Below are 13,611 nucleotides of genomic sequence, written 5' to 3'. Positions count from 1 at the left end.
GCTTGTGCTACTATTCCTGCAAATTTTGCTAATGAAGGGTATGAGGATTTGGTATTGTTCATGCAAAATCACCCTTTAAAGGAGGCTTTCTTCAAAACTACTATCATGTTTCCGGAGATGTTAGGCGAATTTTGGTATACCTGTGTTACAAACAGAGAAGCTAGATCTATCACTGGTACTTATAGAGATGGTAACAATTCTTTAACTGTTACTGAAAATCATTTAAGAATTGCTTTGAATCTTCCTGTACAGGATAACTTTGTTAGAACTGTGTCAAGGTCTGCTGTGAGATCTTGTTTTCCTATGGTTGGTCAGCCTGTAACTAATTCTTCTGTTAAGATTAGTATGTTCTCTCCAATGTGGATGTTTTTATTATCGAATGTCATTAGAAGTTTGAGCTTCAAATGTGGTAGTCTGACTGAGGTTAATGATTATGAGGCACATCTGTTTCATGCAATAGTCACAGGAAGGAATATTGATTTTGCACGTTTAATCTTCAATGAGCTCTTGGTTCTCACTGAAAAAACTCCAAGAGATCATAATGTGCCTTTTATCAGGTTTTTAAGTTTAATGTTTGAGCAAGCTATGACACCTGCTTTGTATGATGGGCTTAAAGTGTTTTGTGTGTATGAGTATACTTTTATTCCAGAATGTAGTGTCCGAATATTTTACAGCCACATTGATGATCAAGAGGTAACTCTTACTCCTGCTATGTTGCATTGGGTCAATCTTGACCGTGCAGACCAACCTACAGATTCTGAGCAATCAGGGTTTGCAGGGGCATCTTCTTCAGAATCTGAGCAATCAGGGTCTGCAGGAGATCACAACAATGATCAACCATTTTTAGAATCTGAGCAATCAGATTCTACCCCCACACAAACCCCACCCCATGTTGTTTCACAAACAGAGCATGCTGAAGACATGGGTAAGGAAATCCCACCTCACTCTAACCCATCTTCACCCACTGCTGCTGAGCAAATTATTCACTCAACCCACCTTATGAACCCACCAGTTCATACTGAGAATACCACCATATCTAAAACCTTAGATACTACAGCACTTGTGAATTCACCTCAAAAATTCACTAGGAAGAGTGCTGCACGTACTGCTCCACCACCTCTGCTAGAGGTTGGTGAGAGGAGTGCTTTAACCCAGCCTGAACCTGGTAGGTTAGTTAACTTGGATACACACATTACAGTCACTGAGAAAACCCACTCAGTTGACTTACATGAAGAAGTCCCAATCTTGGACTCAAATAACCAAATTCAACAACCTACTGAAATGGCCAAATCAACTGCTACCCCAGACTTAAGTCTGCCACTACCCATCCAAAATATTCCATCTTTACACCTTCTTGCACAGGCTGCCAATATCTCGCTTATGTCACAGGGTGAGATACAGGTCTCAAAATCTTCTATGTCCAAAGATCAGCTTTCTTTACAACAGGAAGGCTGTGAGGACATACCAACCCTACCCTTATCTTCTGGCACTACTTCTCAGACTGAGGCACCAGTCACCATGGTTGGCCTGCATCAATCTTTGACCAAGTTGACTAGGGAGTTTGATGACAAGCTCTCTGGTGTGCAGTCTAAGATCAATAATCTTAACTTTAATAATAATTTTATTTCAAAAGATGAGCTGATGGAGGTAAGGAGGTTGGTTGGGGATATGCAGGGGTTGACTAGTACAGGTGGTTTAGGGTCTGTTGCAGAAATTAATCACAGGTTGGCTGAGCTGGAGAAAAGGATGGTTGGTGTTGATGAACTGAGACAATGCTTTACTGGGTTTGCTTCTGATATTTGTTCCCTCAAAAATCAACAGACTGAAATTTGGAAGGTCATATCTTCTCTGCCTTTAGATGATGTCAAAAAGGGGGAGAAAAGAAAGAGGTCAGATGATGCAGGTACTGCAGATGCAGGTTTTGCAAACATTGAGGGAGAGTAATCCAAGAGAGCTCAAATTGAGGGGGAGCATCAGGTTGAGGGGGAGAATATAACTGATAGGGGTATTGGTGATTCTCAAATGGTTAATGTTGGTGGTGTTGGTGATATTCAGGGGAGTTCTAGTGCTGTTGTGGAAGCTGCTATGCAAAGGACAGAGGGTGATTTAAGGGCTCAGATGAACAAGAGATTTAGATTCAGGAGATATGAAGGTGATGTTGTCAAGGTTGAGGTTGATAAATCTGAATTTAAAGGTGTAACTCTACTACTAATAATGATACACTTACCAGATAGGAGGTTAAGAGTTAAAATAAATCAAATTGTTCATTTGGGTTTTTGTGAGTGGAAAGGCATAGCTGTGTGTATCAAGGAGTATGCAGGGGATCAAGTTGTTGTGAAAGAAGTGTTGAAGAGAGTTTATATGCTGGTACATTTGGTGTTTGAAGAAGGGTTTATAAGTTTTAAGGATTATGAGGTGTTTTGTGGAATGTTTGATCTAGAGATGAAAGAAAGGAGAGCTAGGGGACATGTTAAAAGGTATGCTGTCCCTGAACATTTAGAGTTTGTTGATGATAAGTATGTTGAGTATTTGGATGGTTTGATGTTTAAGACAAATGGAAATCAAAGGATGTTGATTAGGGTTGATCAGTTTGAAGGGGCTAGTATTGAGATGTTGATCAGTTTATTATTCAGATGTGAGACAGAGCAAACTTTTTCTTTTAGGGTTCAATTGTTGAATCACTTGTATAGTAAGCTAACCATGTTGAAGAAAATTCCTTACATGAAGAACAAGTGTAAGCTTATCGAAAAGGAGTATGCTAAGGTGGTTAATTAGGTGTACAGGTTGTTTTGACATCATCAGATAGGGGGAGATTGTTGGGAAAATGAAAATCTGATGAGTCAAAAGCATGCTAGAGTCTGGAGATTTAGAGTATGAAGTTGCAGACTCTGATGTTTACTGAAGTCAACAGTTTGAGATTTCTTGATGCCTAAGCTAAGGAATATTCTGGAGATATCTTTAAAGTTTAAGAAGATTTGTTTTGATTCGGTTTTATCTCCAGAAGATTAACTTTAGAGTTATTTGCATATTAGTTTAGTTTTTATGTTTATCTTTACCTTATTTATAGCTAAGTTGTTTTGGAAACCAAATCTTTAGATTTGGTGTTTATCTGTATAAATAGGGGTCGTATGGTTTGCTTTGAACTGGTATCTTTTGCACGATTAACATTATCAATTATATATTTCATTATCGCGTTCTCTCAATTCTTGCACTAATAATTCTTATTTATTGTTTAATTGAGAGTCTGGTGTTCATAGTTCAATTACTGTAAACTAATAATATTAATTTAAGTGGATCTATTAAAAACAAGGTTGAAAATAGCACCTCCCTTTCAAAATATATACATACGATATTATAAGCAATAACAATAAAATAAGTAAGAAGATTCTAACATAGGAAATTTGTTGTCCTTCGACTTTAGTAGTATTAGATCTTAATCGAATTATGTCAAATTCACATTTATTCATTAACCAAAGTTTCATCTATATTCATATACATATCATTATACTTTTAATTCATCTATACATATTCATATCCGATGAATTAATCTGGATTAATGGATATTAATTAGATAATTAATTGTTAATTATTTTTTGCAGCTTATTATTATTTGAAGTCATAGCTTGTTATATGAAACAAGTTGTAACTTATATTACCTATATGTTATAAATCACATAACCAATATATATATATATATATATATATATATATATATATATATATATATATATATATATATATATATATATATATATATATATATATATATATATATATATATATATATATATATATGATCTGACGACAATATAAACACCGTAAATATTAAAATATGATCATGTTCATAGGTACATTAATCAAAATATCAGTTAAAAATGCAGGAAAAAATTCGTCGTTAAAAGTAGGAAATATTACGGAGTAGTAATTTTAGTGCAATAAAAAAGTAAAAGAAAGATGCATATATTTTAATCAAATATATTAAACTGAGATGGTTATGATGATGTATTAATATATATATATATATATATATATATATATATATATTAATATATATATATATATATATATATATATATATATATATATATATATATATATATATATATATATATATATATATTGTTTAAACCAACTATTTTGACATCAAATACTCTCATTTGTCACTTACACACGTGTTAGGAGGAAACTCTTCACACACCATCGCCGCATTGGGTACCCGGTGTGATTTGAATTAAAATCCGAGTGGCTTAGGGTATACACCTTTATTCACCACAACAGAACCCTTAAGAAAACCCCCCATGAATTCGAACCTGCGCCGACTAGGACTCAAATCCAACACATAGCTTATACATCTCAGATAATACCTCGATGATATTAATATTTATATATATAAGCATATTCGGTGAAATCAGGTTCATTCGTTGATTACAAATTGTGGTTTATGTCTAATTCAATAAACATTCATATTCATATCCATTTTTCTTCCGTTCACATAATTCATATCACTTTAAGCGAATCATATTGGATAATTATCTACTGGATCGGATGTTAATTATCATCTTGAACTTTGAGTACCTTAAAGTTCAAGGTTACCCCACTTTCATTTTACGTTCCTACCATTGGACCGAGAAACGAATTTTCTTTATTCTAAATTAAGGGTGTGTTTGAATGAGCTAGTTGGTAGCTGGAGCTGAAACTTATAACTAAAACTTATTTTTCAAACCGGAACTTTGAAACTTACTTTTGTGTAATTGCTTGATAGACTAGCTAGAGTTAAAACTTATTGTCGTAAAATGATTTGAAAGGATAACATCTAAGATTGTAATATAATATATTATATTATATTATGGCATTTTAGTAATTTTATGTTCACAGGCACACCTCTTTTCATAGTGAGCGACCTCGTTAAGCAAACTTCCAAACCAACCACGGTAAGAGCGAAAACCACCCACCCGATATGACCCAGATAATAACATTAGAGATTAGAGAACAGATATAGAGAAGATAATTCGGGTACGGGTCATTCAACGTCGGGTTACAAACCAAATTCACTTTCATACCCTCTTTCATTTTACGTTTCAACACTATTTTTTGTTTATCTCTCTCATCGTTGAACCACCATTTTTGAAGAATTAAACTGATTGCTCGATCTGCGTTTTTTGTTCAACTTCAAAGTTTTTGTTCACCCACTGAATTTAGCTTCTTCAGAATCAAATATGTCGATGTCTGATTCAGATACGTCGTCTCAAGGAGGCAACGAATATAAAAATTTCAGACAAATTACTCGAGATCGTAAGTTTCTTTATTCTATTTTCACGATGTTTCAAGTCTTTATGTATTTATACTTAGTTCAGCTATGGTTATGAATTATGATCAGGTTTGGTTAGGTCTTAATAAAGCTGAATGCAGTTACTTTGATTGATCTAATAATTGATGATGTCTAGACCTTATGAATCTTTGTTATTCAGTTTAATTTCAATTATTATTTGACGATATAACAAGTTAGGAGAAAATATTTGGTGTAAATAAATTAAATTTGATGTTAGATAAAAAAAAAATTTCTTTTTAAGGTGAATTTGAATTGAATTTGATCGAACCTTTGGTGCATACATTGGAAATACTCATATAAGGTGATTTTCTAACAAACTTACGCAAAGTAGATGAAGTATAGCTTCAACATATAAATCAATCACAAAAGTTAATCTTTCAAAATTGATTATTATGAGAATGAATGTCACAAGAGGATGTTGGATTTGGTTTTTTTTAGTTTGTCTAATTAACCAACTAATTAAAGTGAAGTTGAAATGGATAAGTTTTGAGGACCCTAACTTTCCATTATAATACACGAATGATCTGCTGCGCATTTATGTGCTTAGGCATCTGCACCTGTATATCACATGTCTTTTATACATCAGTAATCTATCTACTTAGTAAATTCGGGTTTGTTGAAGACCTATAATCTCCGTTCATGAGTAGATACATGAAAAAAAAAAGAATATATATAGAATAGGCATTCTACTTCATACTAGTTGTAGTAGAGGCTATAATCAAGTTTCAGTTTGCATTGCTTAAATCTTATAGATAATAGTACCTTCTCAAAATAATCGATTAAGAGATGTTCAATGGATATGTAAACAGTCATAAATAATACTCTGTATAAGGAGCACACTTGATTGTGTTAAAAATGACACATGTGACTGTGTGATTAGTCCTTTCTTACATGCTGTTTTAAATCTGTATCATTTGATTCAGTTTTAAATTCCCACGTGCAGGCTTATTGTATGAAATGCTCAGATCAGCAAAAAGAACGGATGCAAAATCAAATTGGAAGGTATTCAACCTTGTATTCATGCTGTTTTTGGTCTTATATTTCACGAACTTGAAATATCACAAGTGCACTTAGGTTATAAGTTAGAGTTGGTCAGATGTGATGATGTTATGCCAGGGTAAGAATATGTAATATAGTTAATCTTCAATAAAAATTTGTTCTTTAATCCCTCACCATATAAATTCTTATCGTTTGCACTTGCTGAGTTGGACTATGACACTAGAAAGTTCAAGTTGAGTTCTCGCAGTTGGTTGCAGAAAAATATGCTTTCTTGTCTAGAGTTGTATGTATTCAGCCGTTATTCTTGTTGTGGATCTTTTGATTAATTGCACTATGTTGGCTTTTGGACTTTTTTTGTTTAATGTATATTATGCGACTCATGAAAGTTAAGTTATTAGTGGTGTAGTTAACTGGTTAGTTTTTGTTTTGTTGAATAAATAACTTACATCTTATTAAAAGTTAACGTATATATTTTATTTGTTCTTCAATTTATATGTGTCCGATGTTTGTTCTATCAGGTACTGATTATGGACAAAGTGACTGTTAAAATTATGTCATGCTCATGCAAGATGGCAGACATCACAGATGAAGGAGTATCATGTAAGATGTAAAAGTTGAACCATTTGTTTTGTGGTGTTTAGTATTAATTAATGTACAATTAATTAATGTTGACCTCCCTTTAAGCGATTGCCACTACGCATCAACCTACTTATATCTGTTTTCTAACATATCTGCCTCTTTTATAACAATCTGGAACACCAAAACATATCTTAAACACTTCTACAATTGCTAATTATACCTTTAGCAACATCTTTCAAGTTGCATTTGTATTTGTATGTCAATGCACTTGGTAGAAATATAAGTACTATCCATTTTTTATTGTTGGGCAAAGAGCTAATATTTCACTACAGTTTGACTCCTTTTTTTTTCTTCCATTTTTTTAGTGGTGGAAGACATAAACAAGAGAAGACAACCACTTCCTACTATGGATGCAGTCTACTACATTCAGCCTACAAGAGAAAAGTACCACAATTTCTCCTTAATTTTTTTTTTTACTCTTTTGCAACTCATTGAATTTGAACTATAATACGTAATCCCTAACTTGGATACTTTCCAGGTTTCTTGAACCTTACTAGATAAGGCCGATTTTTCATATCTTCTTATTTATTTATATATTTATTTATTTCTCACTCTTTTTGTCTTTAATTTTTAATGTGATCCAATATATCTTATGCTAAAAATCAGTGCCAGCTCTGTCTATGACTTTGTTATGTTTAAATTCAATTGCAAATCTGATATAAGAGCATCTTACTTTAATATCTCCTCATCATATCATCATGTGCTTCTGTTACAATGCAGCGTCGTTATGCTCGTGTCTGACATGGCTGGAAAAACGCCTCTATATAAAGAGTATGTGAAGTTTCATGTGTACTTTTGTATTTTCTGTTTTCTTCATCTCATTGTGCATGCTATTTATATCTTCTTATGATTCCTTATATTTGTTTTTGTTTTTCTTTCAGTGCCTATGTCTATTTCAGCTCATCAGTTCCAAGAGAATTGGTTAATTACATTAAAAAGGAGCAAACTTTAAAAACTCGTTTACGTGCAATGAAAGAGGTTTATTTTCATCTTATATCTGTATTCTTCTAAGCCAAATAGATAGATTTAATACTAAGAGTTTGAGGGTAAATTGCAGATGAACTTGGAGTACTTCGCCATTGATAGCCAGGTACTTATGCTGCTAAATTAATTTTGTTCTAAAGTCATAAGCTTCGTTTTTGCTTTCAAGTAAAAAACAAGAATGAAATAGCACCTCAGAAATAGTACTTTTAGGGATATGGGATTTGAGAGTTTTGAGCCATCACTTTTCCAGTAGTTGACTTTGACTGTATCTGTGTGCATTTTGGTATATACCTTTCATTATATATTTCCTAAAAGATGCCAAGTACATTTTAAGGTTAAAAGAATGTCATTGTGCCTGGGGTCATAAAGTGATATATTTGCTAATAAAGATTTCTGTATAAGTTCATTTAACTTGGGCATATCATTGATTGGGCCATAAAGTGATATTAGAGAGATGGGCATATATTGTTTGAAATCAAGTGGTTGGTCAAAATAAATATTAACACATATTTTATATGCTGCTTTGTGGCTTGTATAGCTAAATCCTAAATGTATATATATGAAACAGTGTTTTATAACTGATAACACAATGGCTTTGGAAGAACTTTATGGAAACGAGGAGATGTCTAGAAAAGGAGATGAATGTTTGAATTTGATGGCCAATCGTATTGCCACTGTATTTGCTTCCTTATTGGTATGTCATCTTTTTTTTTGTTTCTTTTTCAATTTTGCTTTTAAAAAAATAGACAAATCTTATGTAAGCTGCTGCTCTCTACAGGAGTTTCCGTATGTACGTTATCGTGCTGCCAAATCCCTAGATCCAACCACAATGACAACTATTCGTGATTTGATCCCTACGAAGCTGGCCGCAGCTGTTTGGAATTGTCTTATGAAATATAAATCTCTCAAAAACTTCAACTTTCCTCAGACAGAAACATGCGAGTTGCTCATTCTGGATAGATCAATAGACCAGGTTTTTATGTTACTAATATGGTTTTAATATTCTTAATCAATCAATCAATAATGCACTCTGTTGTTATTAATTTTTTCTTCTAAGCATCTTATTATGGTTTTTTATAATAATATTTGTAGATTGCTCCTATCATTCATGAATGGACATATGATGCCATGTGCCATGATTTACTTAATATGGATGGAAATAAATATGTTCATGAGGTTAGTCTATGGTTGTGGGCGTAGTAGATTGTTCGTTCCTTGAGTTTTATATTTTGTTATTTGTTATTACTTATTAGTATATACATACATACATACATACATACATAAAGTAATTATACTAGTTAGTACTTAGGTTGCAAGCAAAACAGGTGGGCTCCCTGAAAAAAAAGAGGTCCTGCTGGAAGATCATGATTCTGTATGGCTAGAGCTCCGCCATTCACATATTGCAGATGTACGTCTCATTTGTTTGTTATCATTATTGTTAATTATTAATATTTACTTACTTATGGCCAGAACTTATAAATGGTTTCTGATTGATTGTGTCTTGTCAGGCTAGTGAGCGGCTGCATGATAAGATGACGAGCTTTGTCTCAAAGAATAAAGCTGCACAAATGCATGGTTCAAGGTCTGGTTACATGTCATAATTTATTTTTAATTATAATAATATATATGTGTTTTCAAAATGTAAAATACTCTAATCGAAGATGACCTGGTATATGTGGGTCTATGACTAAATGTTGTTGAAAGTATTTATTTAATCAGAATAAGAGGAGTAGTATGTTTTTATAATGGTGTCCATTAAGGCTGGCTCACTGTAGCTTATATATACTTCCTACAATGTACATTTTATATTAGTTAGTACTGAATATTTGTACATATAATGGTTACAAATATCCTTGTTGTTTTTTGTGTGTAGAGGTGGCAGTGAGTTCTCTACTCGGGACTTGCAAAAGATGGTGCATTCATTGCCACAATATACTGAACAGATCGACAAACTATCTCTGCATGTTGATGTAAGTTCATATAAAATTTTATATATATCGATGATGCTCATCTATGTTTTACTAATATGGCTTTATAACATTTCTCATAAACTAATTATGTACGGATACGGTTGACGCAGATTGCTGCCAAGATAAACAGTATAATTAGGGAGTCGGGACTGAAAGAAGTGGGACAGTTAGAACAGGACCTTGTGTTTGGAGATGCAGGAACTAAGGAAGTCATCAACTTCCTTAGAACAAAACCAGTAAGTAATACTAATACTAATATGATTATCTGCTAGTGGTATTAACATCATAAATACCTTCAATACTCTATTAGACATGTGTATTTTTTAATAATGTATAAAACATTTCTTGATTCCTGTGTAACTTAGCTGCCTGTTTGTATAGGATGCTCCTCGTGAAAATAAACTGCGATTATTAATGATATATGCTGCAACTCATCCAGACAAGTTTGAGAGTGATAAACTTGCAAAGTTAATAGAGGCAAGAATTTTAAGTTTATTGTCAATTAATTACTAAATGTATACATTTTATATTTGATATAGTTGTATATATTTTATGAAAATTATACGTTGACTAGTTAGCAAGAATTCCTGCTGATGATATGAATGCTGTATACAACATGAGATTTCTCGAGGGATCATCAGATGTCAAAAAGAACTTAATTGGAGCCTTTTCTTTAAAATTTGATGTTCACAAGGTTATTTTATATACAAAAAAGGTTATTATTATCAAGTCGTTCGCCTCTTGTTACTTGGTAGTATTTCTGAATTTCGTCCCTTGTTTTGTGTCGATGCAGAAGAAGCATGGGCTAAGAAAGGATCGTGCAGCTGATGAGCAATCAGCTTGGCAGTTATCACGATTTTATCCTATCATCGAGGTACGTATGTATGTACGTATGTATTGTTTCTTGATTGTTTGTTTGAGGAACCAATGAATGAATGAATGAATCTTACACCGTGTGTCTTTCTTTTATTTATTTCTTTTTTTTAGGAACTAATCGAGAAACTTATTAAAAATGAACTGCCAAAGAACGATTACCCATGTATGAATGATCCAGCTCCCACTTTTCATGGGAGGACTCAGTCTGAGTCAGCAAGAATGGTTGATCCTCCATCTGCTGCACCTGCTCATTCAATGAGATCCAGACGAACAGCAACGTGGGCCAGGCCACGAGATTCTGAAGACGGTTATTCCAGGTGTGCATCATTCTAACTGTTGTAATTTTTAATATTATTTTATCAATAAAAAAAGCTATTGTGAGCATTTTTTATTTTTTTTCTATTGCAGTGATTCTGTTCTAAGACATGCATCTAGTGATTTTAAGAAGATGGGTCGGCGTGTTTTTGTCTTCATTGTTGGCGGAGCAACTAGATCAGAGGTAGATTGTCTATTATTTTTTTAAAAAAATTTGCAGTTTTTTTTTTTTATGACAAACAATCATGTAGAAACTTATATTACATCTTGCTGTTCTTATCAGTTGCGTGTTTGCCACAAGTTAACGACCAAGTTGAAGAGAGAAGTTGTTTTGGGTTCATCGAGTCTTGATGATCCAACACACTTCATTACGGTCAGTAACTTATCTTTTTTTTTTACCCACTTTATTTATTTAGTTTTTTTTTTTTAAATCGATGTTATAATTAAGAAAGTAAAAACATGATAGTTGTATTTTCTATGGTCATATTTAATTTGCAGAAACTGAAATTGCTGACTGCAAATGAACTCTCATTGGATGATCTTGAAATTTAGGGATTCATTTCTGTAGCGAAAAAGCAGCGGTTACATGGTTTTGGGTTTGTAATCATATCATAATATATACAGTCAGCCTCTAATTCCCATTATTTATTTTACTACTGTACTATTTGGCTAGTGTGTAATATACGGCCCAGTTAACCATTTTACGTGATACAGTTCACTCAAACATCTTGTGCCAATCGAAGATGCATTAACTTCGTAAAGATGTCCCTCCTCCACCTTTTCTAAGTGTGTTTCCTTTTATCAAGTCAAATTATTATTGTTCAAAACTATTACTTAGTGTATATATATATAATCGATTTTTTCACTCTTTTATCCATTCCTTTTATCGTGCAAAATCGAGTATTGGATTTCGGTCATAGCCAAACATCGTATCCGAAATCCATTCTTTATTGTCGAAATCTGCTTAATTTTGGTGGTACATGTCCTTGGTGATTAATAAAAAACTTTTGATTAGCTTTTTAAATAGTACGGAGTAATAATTTGGTGGCAGATGGACTAATAGAAACCCACTCTTTGACATTATTACATGACCATCATTTTAATGTTGCTACATCAAATATACTTCCAAAAACTTTCAAGTATTTCTGTAAAATTTCATGTTGTGTATTTTTTGTTAGGTATCAATATATGGGGGTTTATTGGATTAGTTAGCAGTGAGATATGATGCAGTGTTAAAAAATCAATACTAGTAGTACTATTTACTAATGTTATTTTTTTTAAGTGAACTTGTATCTAGGACTACTCATAATAGTAATGCAAACGCTTATTATGATGTGTAATTAAGCAAAATGGATGAAGAACATATATGCTTCATTCAACCTAGATGGCATAAATAATGTTTGCTGGACTAAACTGAAACAAAAATTTAGTCTTTTTAACATAATGTGTGTGTGATTGTAACGGTGTTAAATAGAATTAAAATGAAAATAATTATGATACCAAAAAGAAACAATTCCTAAAAGAAAAGAAAAGGTATATTATTTTTGTTAAACGATATAATATTATATAAACTTACTTTATTATTAGATTACCTAATTCTAATAAAAAGTCAATAAATTAATATTTCTTTATTTTTTCATCAACATCCAATTAAATCTGTTGATCAAGGAAATGTGGTTGTGAAAATCTACAGTTTCTATTAAAATTCTATAATGATGATGTCATTATTAGGCTAATTCCTTTGTTAAAAAAAATTAAAAAACAAAAGAAAAAAATCTAAGGGTGATTTCATTAATCTAAATAATTTTGAATTAAAATTAAATCTTATTAATTAATTATTATTATTAAATCTTATTAATAATTATTAAAATTAAATAATTTTAAATTATTTTAATTAATTATTTTGAATTAAGTACGAGAAGGTATAAAAGTTAGGTAGATGGAAACCAATTCTAAATTTATATTTTAATTTACACTTTTAAAATAAAATGACAAACAATATTATCTTTTATGATTGGATGTAGATTGTTTAATATGCATTTTAGGCGTTTGATGAATTGTTCAGCTGACAAGTTTTTTAGTCGGACTATGGGTGTGTTTGGTAGAGAAACTTACGGGAGCTTATGAGAGCTTATGAGAGCTTAAGCTTATAATTTTAATAAGCTTCAAGTAATAAGCTTTGTTTGGTAGACATAAAAAGTAGAGCTTATGAAAATCATAAGCTCTAGAAAAATAAGCTACTTCTAGGGTGTGTTTGGCGCGTAGCTTATTGGAGCTTATGGAAGCTTATGGGAGCTTGAGCTTATGATTTTCATAAGCTTCAAGTCATAAGCTTCGTTTGGTAGACAAAAAAAGTAGAGCTTATAAAAATCATAAGCTCTGAAAAAATAAGCTACTTGTAGTAGCTTATGAAAAAAAGTAGAGCTTATGAACTGAAAAATAAGTTCCAGCTAGTTTACCAAACATTTATAAAAAATAATAAGATCCAGCTACCACCTT

At 32.2% G+C, this 13,611-nt stretch overlaps 1 protein-coding gene across 2 annotated transcripts; it reads left to right on the top strand.

Annotated features, from left to right (window-relative positions):
* Nucleotides 1–5,044: 5,044 nt before the first annotated feature.
* LOC139847216 (SNARE-interacting protein KEULE-like) lies at nucleotides 5,045–11,746 on the top strand. 2 transcript variants are annotated; one of them, XM_071836866.1, is made up of 21 exons: nucleotides 5,045–5,292; nucleotides 6,273–6,331; nucleotides 6,847–6,928; nucleotides 7,273–7,351; nucleotides 7,688–7,738; nucleotides 7,849–7,945; nucleotides 8,025–8,057; nucleotides 8,520–8,645; nucleotides 8,730–8,924; nucleotides 9,044–9,127; nucleotides 9,261–9,359; nucleotides 9,460–9,533; nucleotides 9,825–9,921; nucleotides 10,032–10,157; nucleotides 10,303–10,398; nucleotides 10,496–10,615; nucleotides 10,715–10,795; nucleotides 10,909–11,084; nucleotides 11,206–11,296; nucleotides 11,396–11,485; nucleotides 11,611–11,746. In XM_071836866.1, exons 1-21 carry the CDS (start codon nucleotides 5,217–5,219, stop codon nucleotides 11,662–11,664), a joined length of 1,986 nt encoding a protein of 661 aa, XP_071692967.1. In that variant the 5' UTR covers nucleotides 5,045–5,216; the 3' UTR covers nucleotides 11,665–11,746. The 2 variants fall into 2 exon arrangements, with proteins under 2 accessions (XP_071692967.1, XP_071692966.1); XM_071836865.1 differs by having other exon boundaries at nucleotides 10,909–11,114.
* The last annotated feature ends 1,865 nt before the right edge of the window (nucleotides 11,747–13,611 follow it).

This window comes from Rutidosis leptorrhynchoides, chromosome 5 (assembly GCF_046630445.1).
Source record: "Rutidosis leptorrhynchoides isolate AG116_Rl617_1_P2 chromosome 5, CSIRO_AGI_Rlap_v1, whole genome shotgun sequence".
Taxonomy (NCBI): Eukaryota; Viridiplantae; Streptophyta; class Magnoliopsida; order Asterales; family Asteraceae; genus Rutidosis; species Rutidosis leptorrhynchoides.
This window is presented reverse-complemented; position numbering and strand designations above follow the sequence as displayed.